This window comes from Nomia melanderi, chromosome 3 (assembly GCF_051020985.1).
Source record: "Nomia melanderi isolate GNS246 chromosome 3, iyNomMela1, whole genome shotgun sequence".
Classification (NCBI taxonomy): Eukaryota; Metazoa; Arthropoda; class Insecta; order Hymenoptera; family Halictidae; genus Nomia; species Nomia melanderi.
In genome coordinates, this window is record NC_135001.1 from 936,025 (window position 1) to 958,079 (window position 22,055).

At 35.4% G+C, this 22,055-nt stretch overlaps 2 protein-coding genes and 1 long non-coding RNA gene across 17 annotated transcripts; 1 reads left to right on the forward strand and 2 right to left on the reverse strand.

Annotated features, from left to right (window-relative positions):
* Positions 1 to 114: 114 nt before the first annotated feature.
* On the reverse strand, positions 115 to 3,371 carry LOC116431836 (spliceosome associated factor 3, U4/U6 recycling protein). Its single transcript, XM_031987773.2, has 6 exons — positions 2,942 to 3,371; positions 2,649 to 2,830; positions 1,694 to 2,571; positions 978 to 1,617; positions 640 to 787; positions 115 to 564 (listed from the first exon to the last, which is right to left on the reverse strand). The coding sequence occupies exons 1-6, from the start codon at positions 3,369 to 3,371 to the stop codon at positions 125 to 127; spliced, it is 2,718 nt and encodes a 905-aa protein (XP_031843633.1). The 3' UTR covers positions 115 to 124.
* A 77-nt stretch (positions 3,372 to 3,448) lies between these two features.
* LOC116431837 (serine protease gd) lies at positions 3,449 to 21,700 on the forward strand. Of its 15 annotated transcripts, none has more exons than XM_031987776.2 (8): positions 3,449 to 3,593; positions 5,608 to 5,720; positions 5,808 to 5,902; positions 14,257 to 14,472; positions 17,160 to 17,325; positions 18,002 to 18,472; positions 19,085 to 19,461; positions 20,336 to 21,700. In XM_031987776.2, the coding sequence occupies exons 3-8, from the start codon at positions 5,816 to 5,818 to the stop codon at positions 20,606 to 20,608; spliced, it is 1,590 nt and encodes a 529-aa protein (XP_031843636.2). In that variant the 5' UTR covers positions 3,449 to 3,593; positions 5,608 to 5,720; positions 5,808 to 5,815; the 3' UTR covers positions 20,609 to 21,700. The 15 variants fall into 15 exon arrangements, 14 of the variants coding, with proteins under 14 accessions (XP_031843636.2, XP_031843638.1, XP_031843635.2 ...); XM_031987775.2 differs by having other exon boundaries at positions 3,481 to 3,628; XM_031987774.2 differs by lacking the exon at positions 3,449 to 3,593 and adding an exon at positions 3,733 to 3,843.
* LOC116431843 (uncharacterized) lies at positions 16,777 to 20,429 on the reverse strand. Its single transcript, XR_004236017.2, has 5 exons — positions 20,271 to 20,429; positions 18,021 to 18,277; positions 17,770 to 17,937; positions 17,473 to 17,696; positions 16,777 to 17,393 (listed from the first exon to the last, which is right to left on the reverse strand). It is a non-coding gene; the product is annotated as an uncharacterized LOC116431843 (long non-coding RNA).
* Positions 21,701 to 22,055: the final 355 nt, after the last annotated feature.

A 22,055-nucleotide genomic window follows, 5' to 3' on the forward strand; every position in this document is an offset into this window, starting at 1 on the left:
AGTTTTTAAATCCATATTCTTTAATACTATTTTACGTGCATAGTGACTCACCTTGTATGATATACGTATTGCATTTGTTGGTTAATATAAATAAGGTTTAAAGAATGAAATATGAAATAGTAAATTACTTTTTATTCAGTAACATATTTCTAAAATCTTGATTATTTAGTTTCTGTGTAATGCCATTAGTGGCTGCGTTTGCACTACCGTTACTAGTAGCAGCTTTAACAGTACGTGGCACCATAGACAACAACAATTTAGGCATACCAAATGTAGTCCTGCTTACTGTGGTACCACCTAGAGATTTAACCGAAGGTATTTCAGTTCCTGGAACCTTCTTCCGTTCAGGTGGTTGGCTTATAGCCACGCCAATGGTCTTGTCCTCGATTTTCATGCCATCGGTAGCCAACAGAGCCTTTGCGGCAGTAGCTTCGTCTTCGTATTCAACGTAAGCCAATCCTTTCGAATGACCATTACGATAAGTAACTATACGAACTTCTTTTAATTTTCCATGGGCTTTGAAAATTTCTTCAAGCTCTTCTTTTGTCGTTGTTATCGGCAAACCTATTCGGTTAATAAATAACTTATTATAGTATAAACATCATACTGTGAAAAGTATAAAAGTGAAATGGAATGTACCTTTAACAAACAATTTATTTTTCTCCAGGGTGGAACTGTATTTGAATCCTGGTGTCCTTGTTACTTTATTAGGATCGCATCTTGAAACAAACATCGGTCGTTCTCTTATAGGAGTTCTGTCCAATTTCAAAGCTTTTTCAACCGCTTCCTTAAAAAAAAATTATTTTATAATAATAATAAATTTAGTATGAATATTGGTAGTTTGGGAAAGTTAGCAATAACATAATTTTAGACACGATATTCCTACAGATATAGTATAAATTCGAGATAGTTCGACCACATTGTCATAAAGTTTTAAGCATATTAAAATCAATTTTATCTAAATCAACATATCATACCGTACTACTTAATTGTACATAGCAAAATCCTTTGCTACGTCCTTTGTAGTCTCGTATCATTCTAAATGTCTTTATTGCTCCAGCTGGTTCTAACGCATGTCTAACCTCTTCTTCAGTTGCAGTGTAATCCAAATTACTTATGAAAACAGTAACTTTATTGTCAACTTCTTCAATATTGTCTACGTCCATTTTATTACTTTCTTCTGGCGATTTGAATCCGGGCGGTGGAGCTATTTTCGGTTTCTGTTCCTCGTCATTACTAACAACCTTTTCAAGGTTCAGGTGCTTTTGACTTGAAAAGTCAACTGAAGGTTTTACTTGCGTTTCAATTTTCGTGACTTTTGTTGGGGAGGATCCCAAATTCTTCCATTTACCAGCATCATCTGGTTTTCTTTTGTAAGCTTTTTTACTCTGTGATGGAGATAGTTCGTGATTAGCTACTTGCTGTACTTTTTGTCTATCTTCAGCTACTTTTTCTAATTTTTCTTGTGTTTTGGATTCGCAATGTTCCATTTGTTCTAATGTACCTTCGTCTCTTTCAAAATCCATCCATGAATTGACAATGCTTTCTGGCCAATCTTTTACAGAAGCCAGAGCTTTTTGGTATAGTTTTCTTAAATGTTTAGTATCTCCATAACACCTATAAATGAACAGTGCTATTAAATTACAAAATATTGCTTAATATTTCATTAGTTTATGATGACATATTTAATTACCTTTCTAATGAAATATATTCTAACCAGTAAGAAGCTGTTGCAGAATGTCCTTGTGATAAAATGTCAGCCCACAATGATCTAGCTTTTCCCATGTTATTAGCATGTATAGCTTCAGATCTTGCCCAGTATTGTAATATTGTACAATTGGGATCTCCTTCCAAACCAAAAGATTTTGCTAGGTGTTCACAAGCTCTGTTAAATGTATTACGTAATATTTCTAACTGTTTCTCTTCATCAGTAGATGACTGATCAACTTTTCTTCGTAAATATTCTAAGTATGTCATCCACAATTCTCGATAATCATCTGAAGTAGAAAACCCAGCCGTTAAAGCATTTTCTAATATTGTTTGAACTTCTATTACTGGTTTGTTCCACTTTTCATAGGATCTTATCCATTTCTGCCAAATCTTTGCACACCATGGAACATTTCTTGAAGCTCTGTGATATACCTGATCTAAGACAGATTCAATTTTGATATTTTTTTCCAGATACGTAAGATAATCCAACCAAACTGACATTTCTAAACTTAAATCGGTAACTGCTCTTTCATATAAAACAGTTACTCGTCCTGGATCTCCATTTTGTTTTTCATACAGTAAATATGCTTTATATGAATCTAGCAGTTCACTTTCAGCTTGCGAAGAAACAATTTTTTCTTCATAGGGTAAACGAGCATTAAGGTTTGCTAAGGCTCTTTCATACCCTCCAACCACAATTTTGTCATCAAACGTAACTTCTGCACCATCTCCATTACGCCAAGCCTCATATTCCTCGTAAGTATTTTCCATATCTAAAAGAGGACAAGCTAACTGTCTCTTGAATAAATTGCCTATGCGTTCCAACTGTTCTTTCTTCTCAGCTTGATTCGAAGAATCAATCTAATAAAATATTGGAAATCCAAATATATTATAAGCTACTCCTAATGTATAAAATACCATTTCATTGCTCTACCTACCAGTGCATATAAAACTGCTTCGAACTCCCTGAAAGCCTCCCATATTATCGCACCTTTGATAGTATGCAATCCAACAGCAGTTAGTGCTCGTTCAAATAATTGTCGAACATTTTTCGCTGCATCCCTATCGGTACCCATATTACCAATACTAAATTGTAAATATTCCAACCAGACTTCTACAGCTGTAACAAAAGATTAACTTTATATTAGACAATTTATATATACAATGTAAATAACAAAAGTAACATAAACAATCAAAAGAAACGTTCCACATTCTTAAAAGGTGAACTTACAAAGATAATCTTTGACAGCTCTTTCGCATAATTTGACTACATCTGCTTTCTGTTCTGCAGTTGTGGCTAGTTTAATTTCATCGCGCATCCAAGATAACCAAAGATCAGGACTCAAAGGATATTTAGAACTCATATTCTCTCTAGCAGCCCGTAATCGTTCTAATTCGCCCATCTTTTGCAGTTTATTAATAATGGCTACATGACTTGTGTAATCATACGGATTCTGTGCAAGAGAGGATTCCAAAACTTTCACCACTGCTTCATCGGCAAATAAGTCATCGTCATTCTCGCTTTGGTCATCGTCGGTGTCATTATCTACGGTTTCTTTGGCTTCATTTTCAATCATTTCCGAGTCGTCCTCCTTGTCAACCACATCTTCGCACGATATATTATCGTTATTTTCCTCGCTTCCTACGTCCATCTCTTCCATTCTTGATAAAGTAAGTCTAATCCTCGACGATAAAGGTTTTCACTCGTACACAAAATTACAATAAACGCGTAAGTGGCTACAAAAACCGAAAAAGGACACCATACATCAACAACGTTCAGCAATTGAAGGTTATGTTTAGATGTTTTTATGCGTATGACAGATGCCGTTATCGCACATGCGTATTATCACTGGCGTGTTATATTCGAATTTAAAATTTTTCTGGTACGTCAACACTTCAGCATCTTCGAGTTATTAAGGTAAATCATATCATTTATATATTTCTATTGCTATCTCCTTTATTAACCCTTTCGCTGCTGAAACGTTAAAACCGAGCGCTGACTATAGGTGATTTTCAGTACTATCGCAACAATCGTTGAAGTAGGTACATTGTCCTCTGTATTATAACCATTTTCTCATTGTAAAGCTTCTTCTCATCGACATACAGTTTAACAGAAGTTTCTTTTATATCATTGTGAGTATACCAATCAAAAATTCCTATTAAATAGTACGAATTCCTGTATACATAAAAAATTAATAACACTTCTATAACGTCCTTCTAATAACGGTGCTTTTCATTGTATCTTTTATGTACGCGAGACTTATCAGAATCCTGCACTGCAGGCAGAAAGTTTATTGAATCCTTACATTTTATTCAAAATACAGTTTAACCCTCTGAAACATTCGATGTTTTCTGATGAGACATAGACGACATTGTTTGAAACGAACTAATGAGAAAACATACTTAACCCTCCCACCACTTGATTTACGCGGTAAAACTATAAAGTCCGATATTCAATGAACTTTATATAAAGCCTTGATACGTGAAATATTGGAATAAAATATGTTTTGTTTTTGTTCCTCAACGTAGTTATGATTTCCCTTTGAATTAATTTGAAACAATATCGTCTTCGCCTCGTCGGAAAATGTTAAACATTTCTAATGAGAAACTTCCGAGTGCAAAGGGTTAAGCTTCGTGTGATCTATAAATATGTGAACTATTCAAGTAGTAACTTTGGTTCTTAACTTATGTGTTCTCTCGTTCAGTTCTTAAGGAGTGTCGTATATAACTGACTGAAAAATGTTGAATATTCTTAGTGAAAGGCTTCCGGGTGCAAATGATTAAATTAACCCTTAATGATCGAGAGCTGCTTTTTGTAATACTCGCCCATAAGGTGTTAACTGTGGTAATTATTTATTGTCAGCGCATGATCAACAAACCAATGATGTAAGTTGCAATATTTGATGAAGAAAACTACAGCGATGATAAATAAATGAAATGAAAAGTAATTCTTTTCATGTCCCCGTATTGGGGCCTTTCGGCTGTTAAAGGTTCAGAAACAAAGCGATTTTATATAAATATTTCACATTTTGATGCGTTATACGGTATTTAATATTATATAGAACACTTTGTAATTTTATTATATCGAATCAAATGGTGACTGAGAGTCACCTCTCGAGTGGAAAGGGTTAATACAACAGATTGTATAACAACACAACGTCCACCTGTTTATTATGGCACTTCTTTATTCTTTAAAACCTGTTTATACTATATGTAAATCACACAATTGCTTTGGGATCATTTGGACACGCCTATAATAATGAAAAAATTACGAGAAAAAATAAAGATGCGTTTTTTTGATGAATTCAACTCGGAAAAAAGAATTCGTGACCGAAAGGGTTAAGATATAACCGAAATTCCCGGTGGAACGTGTTAACACGTTCGCGGACAGTAACAATTTTAATGAACCGCATCACCGATTTCGCATCGCAATGAAAATGAATGAAAATTTTAATGAGCCGCGAAAATAGGAAAAACGCGAATGCCGTACTCCGAGGGTTAAAGTGCATAATAATTTGAAAAAGTTAAGACTATATAGAATGAAATTCGTGACAATGTGGCTTGTAAATTTGAATGTTATAGCATTCATGTGATTTTGCATCACAATGGAAATGAATGAAAATTTTAATTGAGCATAAATAGGAAAAACGCGAATGCCGTACTCCGAGGGTTAAAAGGGATAATAACTTGAAAAAGTTAAGACTATATAAAAAGATATTCATGACAATGTGCCTTGTAAATTTTAATGTTATGTCATTCATGTCATTTTTCATCGCAATGAAAATGAATGCTATAGCATTCCTGTAATTTTGCATCGCAACGAAAATGAATGCTTGATGACGTAACGCAGTGCAAATATTCGTTTTGTACGTTTGACGATGGTATTCTCGGAAACAGGGGAAAAAGGACGCGAGAAAGGAAGTCGGAAGTTCGTCAAATTTCCCAGAGGCTACTCGGACCGCTGCGGAGTTCCTTTAAAATATACTCAGAAATATAATACACGCGATTGGGTAAGGTTCCAGCAGGTTTTCGTACAGTACACCAGTGATTGCTGGATTAGAACGGTTTATAATCAATGTATTTGTTCGTGGATTCAGTTCAACGAATGTTTACCTTCGGCGAAGTAAAGCCTTCCACTCGGTGCAAATATTCTGTGAACAGGGTTGCGAGGATCAATCGCGGACATGGCATGGTGAGTAGACACGCTACTTACTTATTTACCTTTTTATTTCTTTAGGGTATTCGTGATTAATTTCTTTTAGAGAATCGTTGGTAGATTCGATAACAATACATTGTAACGTGTAAGATAATTTAACCCTTTGCACTCAGAAGTTTTTCACTAGAAATATTTGAACATTTTCTGATGAGATAAAGATGATATTTTGTGAAACTAACTCGAAGAGAAATTACACATACACTGAGGAACAAAGCTATTTTATTTCAATATTTCTCAAATTATACAAGGTATAATATTAAATATCAAATTTTATAGTTTCACTGTATGAAATCAAGTGGTGAGTGAGAGTCACCTCTCGAGTGCAAAGGGTTAACATATCGGTTGAATTGGGGAATAATACCAAATTCTACCGAATTACATACACAAGCGCGTATGGGGCGATTGCTGATGAAAGACATTGGGAAAATCCAGAAACAACTAGTTTAAATATATCTTAAAATAAATCTAGTTTACACAAAACATTTATTTAAAAGATTTATAGTAGACTGTGAAAGAATCCATTAACATTTAACCTTTGCACTCGGAAGTTCTTCACTAGAAACGTGCAACATTGCTCAATGAGATATAAACAACGTTCTTTGAAACTAATCAACGAGAAAACGTTCGTTAAGAAACAAGGCTATCTTATTTCAATATTTCACACATCGATGCATACGAAACAGAGTATTATATATAAGACTATAACTCTGCCATATCGAATTTAGTGATGACTGAGAGTCACCTCTCGAGTACAAAGGGCTAATAAAATTTCCTGTTTTTCTTGTCTACTTCATTTTTTTGGCGAAGCCTAACAGGTGATTAATCATTTCTTTCATTACTTTACATTCAACCCGTAAATCTACCGGAAGTGTCGTCAAACTCTCGACCACAAAAGAACAGTCTCCTATCGATGATATGAAAACGGTATTTTCCCGGTGCAAGTTGGTTTCTTACGTCACAAGTATTCCTTTGGTTTCAACCACACCGAGGATTAATACCAGGGGAATCCCTAAAGTCACACAAAGAAAAGTAATTCGGTCTAAAGACTCATTTCGTCTTACATCCTGTGTAATCCAAATAAATTCAATAATCAAAATATACAAGCGTGTTAAATAGAAATCAATATGTGTAGAAATTTACTTTAACCCTCGGAGTACGGTATTCGCGTTTTTCCTATTTTTGCTCATTAAAACTTTCATTCATTTCCATTGTGATGCAAAATGACATGAATGCTATAACATTCAAATTTACAAGCCACATTGTCATGAATTTCATTCTATATAGTCTTAACATTTTGAAATTAATATTCACTTTAACCCTCGGAGCACGGCATTCGAATTTTTTCTATTTTTGCGGCTCATTAAAGTTGTTACTGTTCGCGAACGTATTAATGCGTCACAAGAAGCACGTTAGACCACTTCCTTTTTCTTCGTCCTGCAGTTCTGCGAACAGGTTGCCGGCAATTTTCTCGCGCGAATGTGACGGCGAAGAGAAAAGTGGAAAACCGGCAACATTGCTGGCCGCGGGAAAGTCGTAAAACCATTTATTTTTCTTTATTGTGTCAGTTTCCTGTTCTCTGCTCACTGTACGCGGCCGGTCGATCTTCCATAGCAGGCCTGGCCTATCGGAACTTTTGTTTCTCATTGTACGTACACAAAGAATACGAAATAAATGAGAATCAAAATGAACTTCTACAATATATATTACATCCGAGAGATATTTCAACTTAAGATTTTTTGCGCGAGTTGTAAGTGTTTTTAGATCCACATACGTTTGTGAAACATTTTTTTCGAAGATGAAATTTACGAAGTTGATCATGTGCTTCATTGACTGATGCCAATTTGGAAAAGCTAAGATGTGCAACGTTGAACATAAATATAGAGTTACAAAGATTAACCGTTTGAGTCCCACGGGTTTTTGCAAAAACCCGATCGACAAATTCCACGCGCGATCGCGCTCCTTTCTTTTCGATTTCGAAACTGAATGACGCTTTTCTATTTTGACAAAAACAACAATTGGGACTAGACTGCCACTTTTGAACAATGTAACGAAGCGCCATCTTGCCGCTTCGGACTCGAACGGTTAAGTGAAAGAAAGGACAAACGAATATCTCATGAATTCAATCTCGAGAGTGAATTATATCGAATCATAATATAACAAAGTTTTCTTCATTTTGTATTTATATCACATTTTTGAAAATCATGTGTACCTAAAGTCTCACTGTAACGTTACGCGTTATCAAAGCGATCTGTGAAATGATTTGTTGGCTAGGCCTGCTCCATACGAATGAAACGAATCATCGAATACCCCACTACCGCGAAACAAGCAACGTGCAGGGGCAAGGAACAGTCGGTCGCCGGGATTCTTAAACAGTTTTTTTTAGCAAACCGGTCGAGGGACAAGATTGCATTTTTGAGACGTTGACTCGATCAGGTATAATTTATTGAAAAAACGAGAAGAATGTGAAGTGGCTCGATTCACCTCCGATCTGGGAGTCATCTTCGAATCCTCCTCTGCTGCGTGTGCAACAGCCTCTTCGCGAGCTGAGGCGCAGATAGCCACGATGCTTTGACGTTCCCGGATCGAATCTTCAATCCGATGGTAAACTATCCACCTGTTATATTCGATATGGTGCTCCGTGAGACTCGGTGGAAATGATTCAGTGTTTGTGGTGATCGCTACAGTGATTCGCGGTATCGCGGGGAATTCCGCCGCGGAGGATTACGTTGACTAATTGTTGAATATTGAAAATCCTAATCTGTGCTCTCGTGTCTTGTTTCTCTTTCGTGTGACAAGTACTGTTTACCCTTTTTTGATACCCTGTATGTCGCAGTGCGTCTTATTTTCATTATCAAGGAATTCAGAAGGAAATAAAAAGAAATTAGGAAATTGTGTTATTGACGATGGGTATATACAGCAACGTTTTGTCTGTTCGCATGGATGTGCTTTCAAATTAACATGTTCGCGGACAGTACAAATTTTAATGAGCATAAATAGAAAAAACGTGAATGCCGCACTCCGAGGGTTAAAAGGGATAATAATTTGAAAAAGTTAAGACTATATAGAATGAAATTCATGACAATATGACTTATAAATTTTAATCTTATAGCATTCATGTCATTTTGCATCACAATGAAAATGAATGCTATAGTATTCACGTCCGCGAACGTGTTAAGAAATAATAGGGAAATGAGGGAAATATTTCTAATTAGCAACCCTTTGCACTCGGAAGCCTTTCACTAGGAAGATTCAACATTTTTCAATCAATTATACACGACACTCGAAACGAACTGAACGAGAGATCACATAAATTAAGAACCAAAGTTACTACTCCAATATTTCACATATTTACAGATCACGCGAAGAGAAGTTTGGTGGATGACACGAAGAAAGGCTTAGGTGGGACATGGCACAAAAAAGCTTAGGAAACAGTGGTTTAGGGTATTTTTGATTAATTTCTTTTAGAGAATCGTAGATAGATTCGATAACAATACATTGCAACGTGTAAGATAACTTAACCCTTTGCACTCGGAAGTTTCTCACTAGAAATGCTCAACATTTTTTAACTAGGCGAAGACGATATTCCCTGAAACTAACTCGAAGGGAAATCACAAGTACATTAAGGAACAAAACTATTTTATTCCAATATTTCACGTATCAAGGCATTATACAAAGTTCTTTTAAATATCAGACTTTTTATAGTTTTACCGTGTCAAATCAAATGGTATATATAATTGGCATTATATGATACTTAATATTATATAGAACACTTTGTAATTTTTTTATATCGAATCAAAAAGGTGACTGAGTCACTTTCCGAGTGCAAAGGGTTAATATTCTGTGAAAAATTTTACAATTTCGACATATCGAATCAAATGGTGACCGAGAGTTACCTCTCGAGTGCAGAGGGTTAAAATACGTTGAATTTTGTTCAGTCACCACTGTTTTCATTATCTTACAAGGAAATCTTAATCCATGCTCTCGCGTCGTGATGGACTGATTTGAAGAATTCCGTGTTCAGTCGTTAAGACAAGCGAGGCATTCGCATCCTTGACACGTTGACCGATTGTTGAATATTGAAAATCCTGCTAATCCGCGCTCTCGTGTCGCGATGGACTGATTTGAAGAAATCCGCGTTCAGTCGCGGAGACAAGCGAAGCATTCGTATCCTTGACACGTTGACCGATGGATGAATCGAAGGAATATTAATTTACGGCAAGGAATAGACGTACAGAGATGAAGTTGTCAGCGATGAAGGATAGCGTCTGCCAGTCGGTTGCTCAAGGTCGACGGCGGAACGCCGTCAGGGAAGGACAATTTTTTGAAAGCGTAACACGTTAAGCGCCATGTTACTCACTGGCACTGATGCTTCTGAATGACTAGAAAACAATCGTAATGTACAATTACCGTACACATTCGGGTGACGCTATTTCTTACGTAAACTTGAACACTAACCCTTTGACGAATGTCGACATTTCGTTGAGATTACATTTTCATATGAGGAATATTAAGATGCGAACGAATCATTTAACTAGAACTACCAAGCAGTCAAACTGCCTTTTTGAAATTTCTCTGTAGAAACTAAATGATGCGACTATCGAGACTTCAATTAATTCGCACTGTAGTTTCTGTATTACTAAATTAATTTCTATAGTAACTTCTCAAAGAAGCATCAGTTATTTTTTCAATAACTGAGAAAAAAGAAGTCATAAATCATTTTGCCCCATCCAGTAGTTCTAGTGATAATTACTTGAATAGTAAGTGATCAGTGTATAGTTTCCTTTTTCTATTGTTTAAGCATTCGATGTGTAATTTAGCTTCATACGTTGCAAGCTTTGTGTACTTCAAAGAGTCTTCGTCAAAGGGTTAATTTTAAGGGTTGTGTTGGATGTATGAGACATAAGAAAGATAGTAGAGCAATCGTTACGAAGAATCTTGATTTTTTAGCTTTTACTTAACGCGTTCGCTACCAGAGTTTATTCCGGTGACGGTCTCAATTATATTTTCTTCGATCCAATAAAGCCAACAAAATGTCAGAAAAATGAAACTGAAACGAGTCATTGAGTTGCGAAATATAATGTCGTACTTTATCATTTCTAATAACAATATCTATAGGATTCATTTCGTTTTCATTATGTAAAGTATAGAATTGCGGCCGTCGCGAATATGTCACGCTGGCAGCGAACGTGTTAATAACGTAAATAAGTTGATAATAGTGTAATGCAAAGATTCTAATGTTAAATAATTAATAATTGTTGCTGCTTCTCTATGCTACGAAAGAAAAACTCTACGGAACGCTTAAGATTTTCGTGGCGCTTAACGCGTTAACCAGGAAAAAGGAACTTTGCGAAGTTCTCTTCGTGCATAGTAATATACTAGGTAGCAGATTATTATACAAATGTACGTGTATTTTTATAGACGATGGAAACCGGTATTAACACGTCGACCGCCGTACGATTTTGCCGAGGAAAATAGACAAAATGAAAATAATGAAACATCAACTTATGTAATTGAATTACGTTATTATTATCGCAGGTTTATCTTGTCGAATATCACTGCGTTAGGCGGTGTTACTTGTAATATAGAAAACTTTTCAAATAATCATCGTTCAATCGAATGAATTATGGTTATTCGAAAAGTTTTCTTGACCTTTTTTTTTCGATTTTTCATGACCTGAACAAGTCAAAACAAACAATTAAAAGAAACTGCGTTTCTGGGCACGATTTTAACACGTTGGATGCCATGGGGGTCATCAGCGACTTTATTGAATTTGATTGATCATCGTTCAATCAATTATAGAATTGTAGTAATTATAGTAATTCGATTTGATTGAGATCATCAGTGACCCCCATGGCATCCAATATGTCAAAATCATGCCCAGAAACGCAGTTTCTTTTAATTGTTTGTTTTGACTTGTCCAGGTCATGAAAAATCGTACACAAAATCAACTTACATGTTATCTAGACCGTTACTTCATGTTTGTTCAATCAAACAATTAGTGTAATGTGTAATATGAACGACCATAGCCGTCGTTTACTAAATTTTGTTAAACAAGATCTTTAAAAAAAAATAAAATAAAGTAAAAATACGGTTTAATGATTATGCGTGGAACTGCGACAGTAGAGGTTATCAGTAGAGGTTATCGCGTTGAGGTAAACATTCCGTTTATAAAACATTCCTAATTTTCCATGAAATTTTACGAGCTCGAGGGAAATATATCGAGCATTTATCAATAATGAACTCTTTCGTCACTCACTGTCATTGTATTATGAAATCATCTGGATTTCCTGGGAACAGAGCGAGAGAATTATCTCATTCCATTCACGCTTGTAATCGAATCGCTCGATCTATCAGATGTCAGATCATTCTACGAGTAATGTCGTTTTCTATCGGCAAATGTTAATCTATTTATAGAATTTCGATGCGTGATGTTATTGGATTTATCCGAATCATCGATCTAGTAAGTAGGCACTGTCCTCTATAATCATTGAGTGATTTGATTTGTTTTACGTGAAGTTCTAGAAAATTTTAAATAAAAATCTCATGAAATCGGTGACTTTGAGTGTTCACTATTGTCGAATCTTTCGAATTCGCAATTGTATTTACTTTGCGATTGCTTCCGAAGTTCTTATCGTGCGATCTAACTTCATCGTAGTGGAACGAGATGCCTTCGTGATTCACCGATGACGCTCGTATTAAAAATTTCTACATAATAGATTGAAATCGTGAATTTTTCATTAGGATTCTATTAAACTTCATTAAGCTTTAATAAACAGTGGATATTAACGCGAAACGATGTTTAATGTGTAGAGTGTAGAGATGACTTTGCTCGTGGAATGACTTGATACACGGATAGATATACTCTAATTTAGATATTAAGGTATTCATATATTAATTACAATGAAATAACATTAAACAAGTTAACCACGATTAAACAGGATTAATATATTTAACTACTATTGAATAGAATTCAGTTAATTAGGTTAAATAGAATTTAGTACAGTTAATCTCAATTGAACATGTTTAAATACCATTAGTTACAATTAAATAGGATTAAATAAGTTAACCTCTGTTAAATAGAATTAAATGCGTTAATTAATATTAAATGGGATTACACAAGTTGAGTGTAAATAAATAGGATTAAATGGATTTGATCACAATTAAATATGGCCAAATACAATTGATTACAATTAAATAGGATTAAATACAATTAATTACAATGAATTGATGGTCAACCGATTAGGAGGTCATTCTACACGTGAAAATGAGTCAAAAAGAAGAGAATAACATTTTTTCCTGCGAGTCTTCGTTTTCGAGAAAAGTGTACACTCGGTAGATGTTGACTTTGTGCATTTCACTATACACTCTTGTTTTGATTCTTATTTGTATTTAAAGACGTAGTAATGACCTCGGTTGATAGTTTATCGTTCGTGCTGTTCTATTAGCGGTATAATTATTCAGTATTTAACAGTTTCTTAATAAGGCAGTTCATTTGAATTGTAAGTATACTGATATGATTCTCGCACTCGGAGCGTGCGAGGGTAATTTGAGTGCCGCTTTGCGTTTGTATCAAGAGCCGTATCCGCACTTTGTCATTACTATGTCTTTAAATACAAATAAGAATCAAACAAGAGTGTATAGTGCGATGCACAAAGTCGACATGTACCGAGTGTACACGTACCGAGTAAATGTTCGACTTCGTTTTTCTCGAAAGTCTTCCTGCGAAGACTCGCAGGAACAAATTTTATTCTATTTCTTCGACTCAGTTTTACATGTAGAATGACCTCCTAATCGGTTGACCATGAGTCGCGGGATACCGTGTATATTAACACGTTGATTACCACGTTCCTCACCGTTGACAGACGCTTCCAAATTACGTCGAATACATTATCTAATAGCATAAACAACTAAATAATAATCTAATCTAAAAATCGTAGTACCATGTAATTGATGATTGCTAGTTTATCTTTGCTACAAAAGAAAAAGCGATTACAAAACACTGATGTTTTTCATTGCAGTCAACGTGTTAATCCTTTGCACTCCAGAAGTTTTTCATTAGGAATACTCAACATTTTTTAATGAAATACCAACGATATTCTTTTAATCTGACTTAACGAGAAATCGTACATAAATGAAAGAAAGAGGCTGTTTTATTTTAATATTTTACATGTCGATGCATTGTACAAAATTTAATATTAAATATCAAACTCTACAATTTTGCTGTGTCAAATCAATTGACGACTGAGTGGCGCCTACGGAGTGCAAGGGGTTAATAGTTAGATATTTTTCCATCATTATTTTTATCATAAACTGATTGTCATGTATTGCAGAGTTTCAGAATGTTCGCGCCCGTTGTCCTGCTGTTGCTGTCTCCTCTGCAGCTGTTCATCGCGACAGCCGAATCAGCAACTTGCATTCCTAATTACTTCAACTACGTTAATGTTGGAGGAAATGTATATATAGGTCGCATTGATATTCCATCACCACCAAAGGATATTCCTTTGCAACTCAGCGTCACTTTAAGCATAGCTTCTGTATTGCCAACGGTAAGCAGAACGCCTGCGTACTCGCACGAAATATTATACTTGGTAATTCTCTATTTAACACTAGAACTACCAAGCATTTAATACGATTAACATGTAATTCCTATAAAAATTGTAACAATAGATTATTTCCAGTTTCTTCAGGCATTCATTATAGTACTGAAATGAAACTATTTATTTTCAAAATCATTTCAATAATTTTGAAAATAATTCAATGAAGATATCAATAATTGCTAAACAAAAAAATCGAAACCAGTCATTTTGAATACTACGGTAGTTCTAGTGTTAACACGTCCCGTTCCACGTGTACCATTTATGGTACACGCGGAATTTTTGTGAGGAAACATTTTTTGTCCGACATGTGTCAAAGTAAAATGGTACACGTTGCAAAACAACAGAAACTTGAAAAAATAATATGAAAATTCAGCAAAAGCTTGAATGTAACTTAACACATTGCGTACGGGTTAATTATCAGAAAATTGAATTGTGCGGATTTTCAGTGAGATCCACTTATATCACTATGTATAAAAAGAACTCAGGTATCATATTGTTATGTAATATATTTTAAATGGACAATTAGTTGTAATCAAATTTAATATTTAACATTAGAACTACCAGATGGTTTAAAATAATCCATTCCTGATGTCATTCTTTCCAGTTCTCTGAAGTACTGGAGAAACTGGTTTCGCAATACACAAACTAAATTGCAAACTAACTGAAGTCTCAATAATTGTACCGTTGAGGTTTCCACAGAACAATTTCAAAAAGACAATTGAACTGCTCGGTAGTTCTACTGTTAATCTATCATTGAAGAAATCAGTTAGTTTGACATGTGTCAAAGAATATACATGTCGCGAAGCAACAGGAACGTGAAGAAGTAATATGAGAATATATTGAAAGTCAGCAGAAGCTTGAATGTAACTTAACAATAGGTTTACGGACATTTATTGTACAGTTTATTCTATTGTTCCCAGAAAGATTGATGTCCGTCCGTTTAAATCTAGATCAAATGTTTAGAAATGTATTATTATGAATCATAATCGCATAATTGAATCAATCAAGATCGACCCAAACATTTAGCAAATAATGTTTATAAAATTTAATACGTGTCAAATTGGTTCGTTTAGTATATCTAGTGTTAATCTATCATTGAAACAATTAGTGCACTTTATAAGCAAGATATAAGGGAAACTTCCGGTGGCACGGAATGTGTTGAGGAGTTACATTATAGATGAACATTTCTGGCATAAAAATACCAGTATCCATAATTAATAATTTAATATTAATTATAATATATTTGTAATTATAATAATTACATATTCACGTCTTTAATGTAGATGTACTTAAACTATACATCGTAAAAGTACAAATTTTTATATAAATTTACATTTTTAAAAACTATTCGACTCTTGTTAACTCAAAATTAATTGAAAACCTCATCGCTTCGACTGGACAAAAATATTCAAAACATTGTTTATTCGAAGCATGTTCGGTAGAAATTTTTCCTTCCACGTGACAAGTATTATTTGCCCTTTTTAACGCCCTGTATATCGCAGTGCTCCTTATTTACACTGGCAAGGAATTCAAAAAGGAATAAAAAGGAATTAGAAACCTGTTTTATCGGCGATGTGTACCGACAGCTGCATTTTGTTTGTTTTCTTTGCATGAATTTACATTCCAATCAAGAAATACCAGGGAAATGAGGAAAATATTCCCAATAATTAAACTACCTTGAATTTTATTCTCTCGCATCTTTACTGTTTTCATTATCTTACAAGAGAATTGTTCCTTCATCATTATTTCATCGATACCAATCTCCCTTATTTTGTACGCTTCATTTTAACCCTTTGCACTCGGAAGCTTTTCACTAGAAACATTCGACACTATCCGATAAGACACAGACGACATTGTTTGAAACGAACCAATGAGAAAACACACGTAAATTAAGAAACAAAGCTATTTTATATAAATGTTTCACATATTGATGCATTATACAAAACTTAATATTATGTGTAACAGTTTGTAATTTTATTATATCAAATCAAATGGTGACTAAGAGTCACCTCTCGAGTGTTGAGGGTTAACACTATTTCTACCGAAAGTGTCGAAAGAGACCTTTTTCTTCACCCTGGATAACCTGTGTCAGGCACCCCTCGCTCATTGGAGGGGGGGGGGGGGGGCAAGGGGTAGCGTGAGATTTTTACTCACTAAAAAAAAACAAATGTTTACTCGCTTCAGGGGTGCTCCATCCCCGGCCAAAACAGAGGGTGTCCCGGACCCAAACATTTACCCTCGGCGACACCCTCCGACCCAGTATATGCCAACACGCACGCTAGTACTCGCAACATTAACGACACGGAAAGCCTTCGTCTCAGAAAACGCGGTCAAGACCCAAAAATGTGGAACGCTTCACGATTTTGCGTGTCTCACTTAGCCAACCGAATGGAGAGTAATCTTTTCTGTTGTTGTTTAGTAATTCTTGAAGTGGGATTATTTATAATTCATCAATTCATAATTCATTCATTCAAAGTTTTCAACCAAATTATTTGAACGAGTTCGATCGAAAAGAATGGAAGAGGTTGCAGTTATAGTTCTTTTTAGGCTGCCTAAGTGTTAAAACAGAATTGGTTTCACGTTGAAACTCATGGAATGATATTGTTGGAATAACAGAATTGTCTTCTGCATTTCAGGCGTACGTCGGCCGATTGGAATTGACAGAGTCGAGAACAGAATCGGTTAAAGCGATCCAGAGGGGCGGGCCCCTGAAGTACACCATTCATTTTCCTCTTCCTCACCAAGTGCCAAACGTGAACGAAATTCGGTTCAATGGTCAACAAATTTGTAGCGATCGGCGCGGTACGTATTCCTTCTCCAGGAACGAAGGATCCTCTCTGTTTCCGCGTCAGCGTCATCAACAATTCCAACTAAAAGTGGATGCGTAAAAATATAAATGCGTGACATTCTTCAGGAATTAATCATTCTCTGTAGTTACGGTGTATTTACTGAGCAGCTCGATGAGAAGGACGAAGATTTAGGAGTATTTGAAATCGTCAGTTGTTTATTGAAACAATGTGAACATTGTCTAACGATGCGCGAACCTGAATTTTTCAACAGTAAAATGTTCCTGTATTTACATTCGTTATGCAGGTTGTCCCGCGTGTAATTGAAACGAAGCGTATTTTTTTAAATAGATAAAAGATAGATCTCTCGTTTCGTACGCTAGTAAACTAAGTACATAGAAGAGAGTTAGTAAACTTGCGTTATTAGTTTAAAAACAGTTATTTATATAAAGTCATTTACCCATAGTTTTCTATTGTATGATGAGTCATCTTGTAATCGCGTTTCAGAAAACAATAATTCCTAGATAAACCTTCTGACAATGAGTACATTATACAAACTTTATAATTTTACTGTATAAAACCAAGTGGTGACAGAGTCCCAAGTGTAAAGGGTTGTTAATAGTCCACACTGAAAGTTTACAGACAAATCCAATTATAAATGATCAAGCTGAAGTAATTATTTTCTATTTCAGCTACAGGGCAGGTGATTACCTCTATCGTCCTAAATCACACACTGTTTCCACCGAGTACGTCGCTTCTGACCGTGGACGACAGGAGTTTGTTCCTCGACCTACAGAGTTTAGACGACACAACATCCGAACCCGATATTCGGCCGCCCACTGTTGTTACAAATACACCGGCAACGTTTACACCGAGTCCGCCAGTTCCAACGATTCCGTCAGTTCCAACGATTCCGCCGAGCCCACTTATCCCAAGCATTGATCTACTCTCAGGACAATGTATATTACCTGCAATTTCAAACCAGCTCCATTTTTCAACGCAAACGCAATGCGGTCGTCGTTCGAATTTTATTGGCCTGGTCGCAGGAGGTCAGGTAACCAAGCGAGGTGAGTGGCCTTGGTTGGCTGCTCTGTTTGTTGTGTTAAATCAGTACAAGTTCCAATGTGCTGGGTCGCTGATAACACACACTCATGTCATTACAGGTATGCAGATTTTCTTTTGACACTGTAGTTCTCATTCTTTTGTAGCTGTATAGTTTAACGCTTAGCCAACCGAATGCGGAGATCTCCCACTTTTCACTTAACAACGTATTGCCTTTTATTCCGTTTATCTTTTCTTTTGTTATTTAGTAAGTCTTGAAGTGGGATTATTTGTAATTCATCAAATATGTTTTTTGCTTTTACAAAACAAAGCTTTTAATTACATTAACTGAATGAGTGTAATTGAAGATAATGGAAGAGGTTCTCAGTGTACTTTATTAGCAAGATATAACCGAAATTTTCTAATAAATTTCTATAGTTTAATTGTGTACATTAATACTTCACGTGGGTTTTCATATATTTTCATTTCAGTTCTCCCTTTAAATTCGCGAACTTCTGTTTAGCTATATATAAGTCATCGTTCAAGGAATCAATGAGTCGTTCTTATACCTAATTAGTTTCTCTTCGTATTCAATCGAACCTTGTCAAGTGGGGGAAATAATTTAGAACTCAACCAGACATGTATAGAACTTGCGATTGGGCTGAAAATCAAAATACTTTCGACAGTTGTTACCGGTGTTTCGTGTGATATTACATTTCAGATTTTCTTTTCAGCCGCGCACTGCATGTGGTATTTTGACGTGAAGTTACCAGTGGGTGCATTGTCAGTGTTCTTGGGGCGTTATTACCTTGAAGACTTCAGAGAGGAAGGTTCAGTGCCTCGGAAAATACTTTCTATCAGTATTCACCCTGACTACTTGAGTCAGAAATCAACAGGGCTAACTACTGCCGACGCTGATGTGGCTATATTGAAATTACAAGAAAGAGTCGAATACAACCAACTAATCCAGCCGGTATGCCTTTGGGCGGGCTGCAGGGATTTGTTTAAAATTATTGGAAAGAGAGGGAGTGTAGTGGGTTGGGGTCGCGACGAGCAAGGCCATCAGACCACTCAGGAGCCTCGCGTAGTCGAGGTCCCAATTGTTAGCACGGTAAATATAGTCAAGGTTTATATTTATTAGTTCTATCTGAAACGTATTCTTTTTTTCAATAGATTTTCTATCAAAATTTCCCTTGCACTGTGATTAACAAGAGGCCTGACAAGAAAACGGTTGAGTTCCGACCACCTAGTTCGTTCGAAACATACTCCTCCGTAAAGAATAGAATGCACTACGATAACAGAAAACAAATTTGACCTTGAGACTCAAGATCAAGGTCAATTTGACACTGATTTCTTTAATCAGATGTTTACTGATAAGTTTCATACATTCCGTACATTAGCAGTTCAAATAAAATAAAGTCATGTCCACCCGTTATATTCGATATATTCTTTTCGTTTCATTTTGTGGTATTTTAATATTTTAAAATTGGAATTTTCTTTGTTGCATTTCGCGAAAGGCGATTTTCGAACATTCCAGGCACAATGTGTCACACGAATCATTGAACAATGATAATATGAACCGTTTATTTTGGCAGTAACTTAAATTCACTTGAACAAAGATCGTAGAACTATTAAAGAATACAAAGGTTATGTAGAATTATAACTATTCTTATGGTTAACTTGATTTTGACGTTTGCTACCAGCGTCAGAAGTTTGTGACGGCCGTAATTCTATATTCTACATAATGAAAACAAAATGAATCCTATAAATATTATAAATACTATAAACTCAACGACGTAGATTTATTGGATTGAAGCGAATATTATAATTGAGGAGACCGTCACCGAAATAAACTCTGGTAGCGAATGCGTTAAGCCACTGTCAAATTAAACGGCTCATATAATCATTTGGCAAACGTACGTTTTAGAGGAATGCTAGGATTGAAATGCGTAACTTGTACAAATTATCATTTCGTTGAATTGCAGTTAGAGTGTCACTGGAGCTATCGGCCGTTTGCAGAAGTAACATCGAATCGGACATTCTGCGCGGGTTTTAGAAACAGTACTGGCCCTTGTAACGGTGACAGCGGAAGCGGGTTGGTAATATACGATAAAACGAGGGGACGCTACTATCTTCGAGGTATTGTTTCCTTATCAGCTTCTGACAGGTCCAGTAATTCCTGCGATCTCAATAAATACGTGATTTATACGGACGTCGCGATGCATCTCGAGTGGATATACCAGCAAATTTCCACTTAGGGACTGTAAAAACTCATTCGTAATTATAAATATGCTAGTCGATTAGTGTTTGGTTATAAATAGATTGCGGATTTTCTGCATTTATATCAAACAAGATTGTCTACGTCCCAGTGCAATAAAGAGTATAATACAATGACGAGTAGATTTATAATGTTATGTGGACTCCGATAGCACTCCTGACACGGAGATCTCATTTTTATTTGGTTGTTAACGCTAGAACTATCGAATAGTCGAATTGAAGTTTAAAAATTTTTCCATAGGGACTCTAAAGTTACAGCTATTGAAATTTCAATCGACTTGTGATCCAATTCGCCTGTTACTAACTCAATTTCTTCGGTAATTTCGCAAAGCATCTTATCTTTTCAATAATTGTAAAAGAATAATTCAATAGTTCTAGTGTTAAGTTTCATGTATTAACACGTTCCGTGCTGAATTTTCCGTTCAGGCCGCTTGGAATTCTCATTGAAAGACGAAGAACTTTTTACAGATTTACTGTACAGTCAAATATAGGCATCTTAACACTTAAGCAACCTAAAGAAGACTATAACTACAACCTCCTCCATTATCTTCAATTGAATTCGTCCAATGAATTCAGTTAGGAACTGTATTTTGTAAAAACAAGAACAGTATTTGATGAATTGCAAATAATCCCACTTCAAGACTTACTAAATAACAAAAGAAAAGATAAACAGAATAAAAGGCATTACGTAGCTAAGTGAAAAGTAGGAGTTTCCATTCGGTTGGCTAAGTGTTAATATCCTGTATACCGCGTTCATTGAACTTTATTTAATCGTTGTAACACGTGGCCTGAACGGAAAGTGTCCAAAAATCGGCACGGAACGTGTTGATTTGTCAATATTTATGATTGGGAAAACGCAATCAGTCGTCTGCTTATAGACTGCGGATTTCATACATCTGTATCACTCTATTATTGAAATTTATTGATTATTTATTGATTATTTATTGACTATTATTGACATTTATTTATTAATTTTATTATTTATTTTATATATTAACTGTTACTATTAAAAATTCGTGTATTATCATCCTGATAATGGATCTCGTAACAAAAGGCATGAATGTTTATTCGAACTTTGTGTTCGCAAGTTAATCCGTAGATATTTGTGCGATACTTGCATGACAATCCGCAATTTAATTATAACAGTTGTTCCATCTATACAAGACATTCGAATAGTGTTTTACTTTGTAAGTTCTAGCGTAAATATATGTTGATCTTTCGTAACACGAAAATTCTCTCTGTTTGTGTTACGAGTTTCAGCCTTTCGGTTTGATATAGATTCCAAAATTCTAACTATAAAATAAAGACACAGAAATGTAATTATCTACTCGTTAAGTTGACTATTGTAAAAATTGTTTGAAACAATATAGGACAACATTGATTTAAAATCTCTTGTCGTTTAGATGTTAGTAATTAACGTAGAAGACA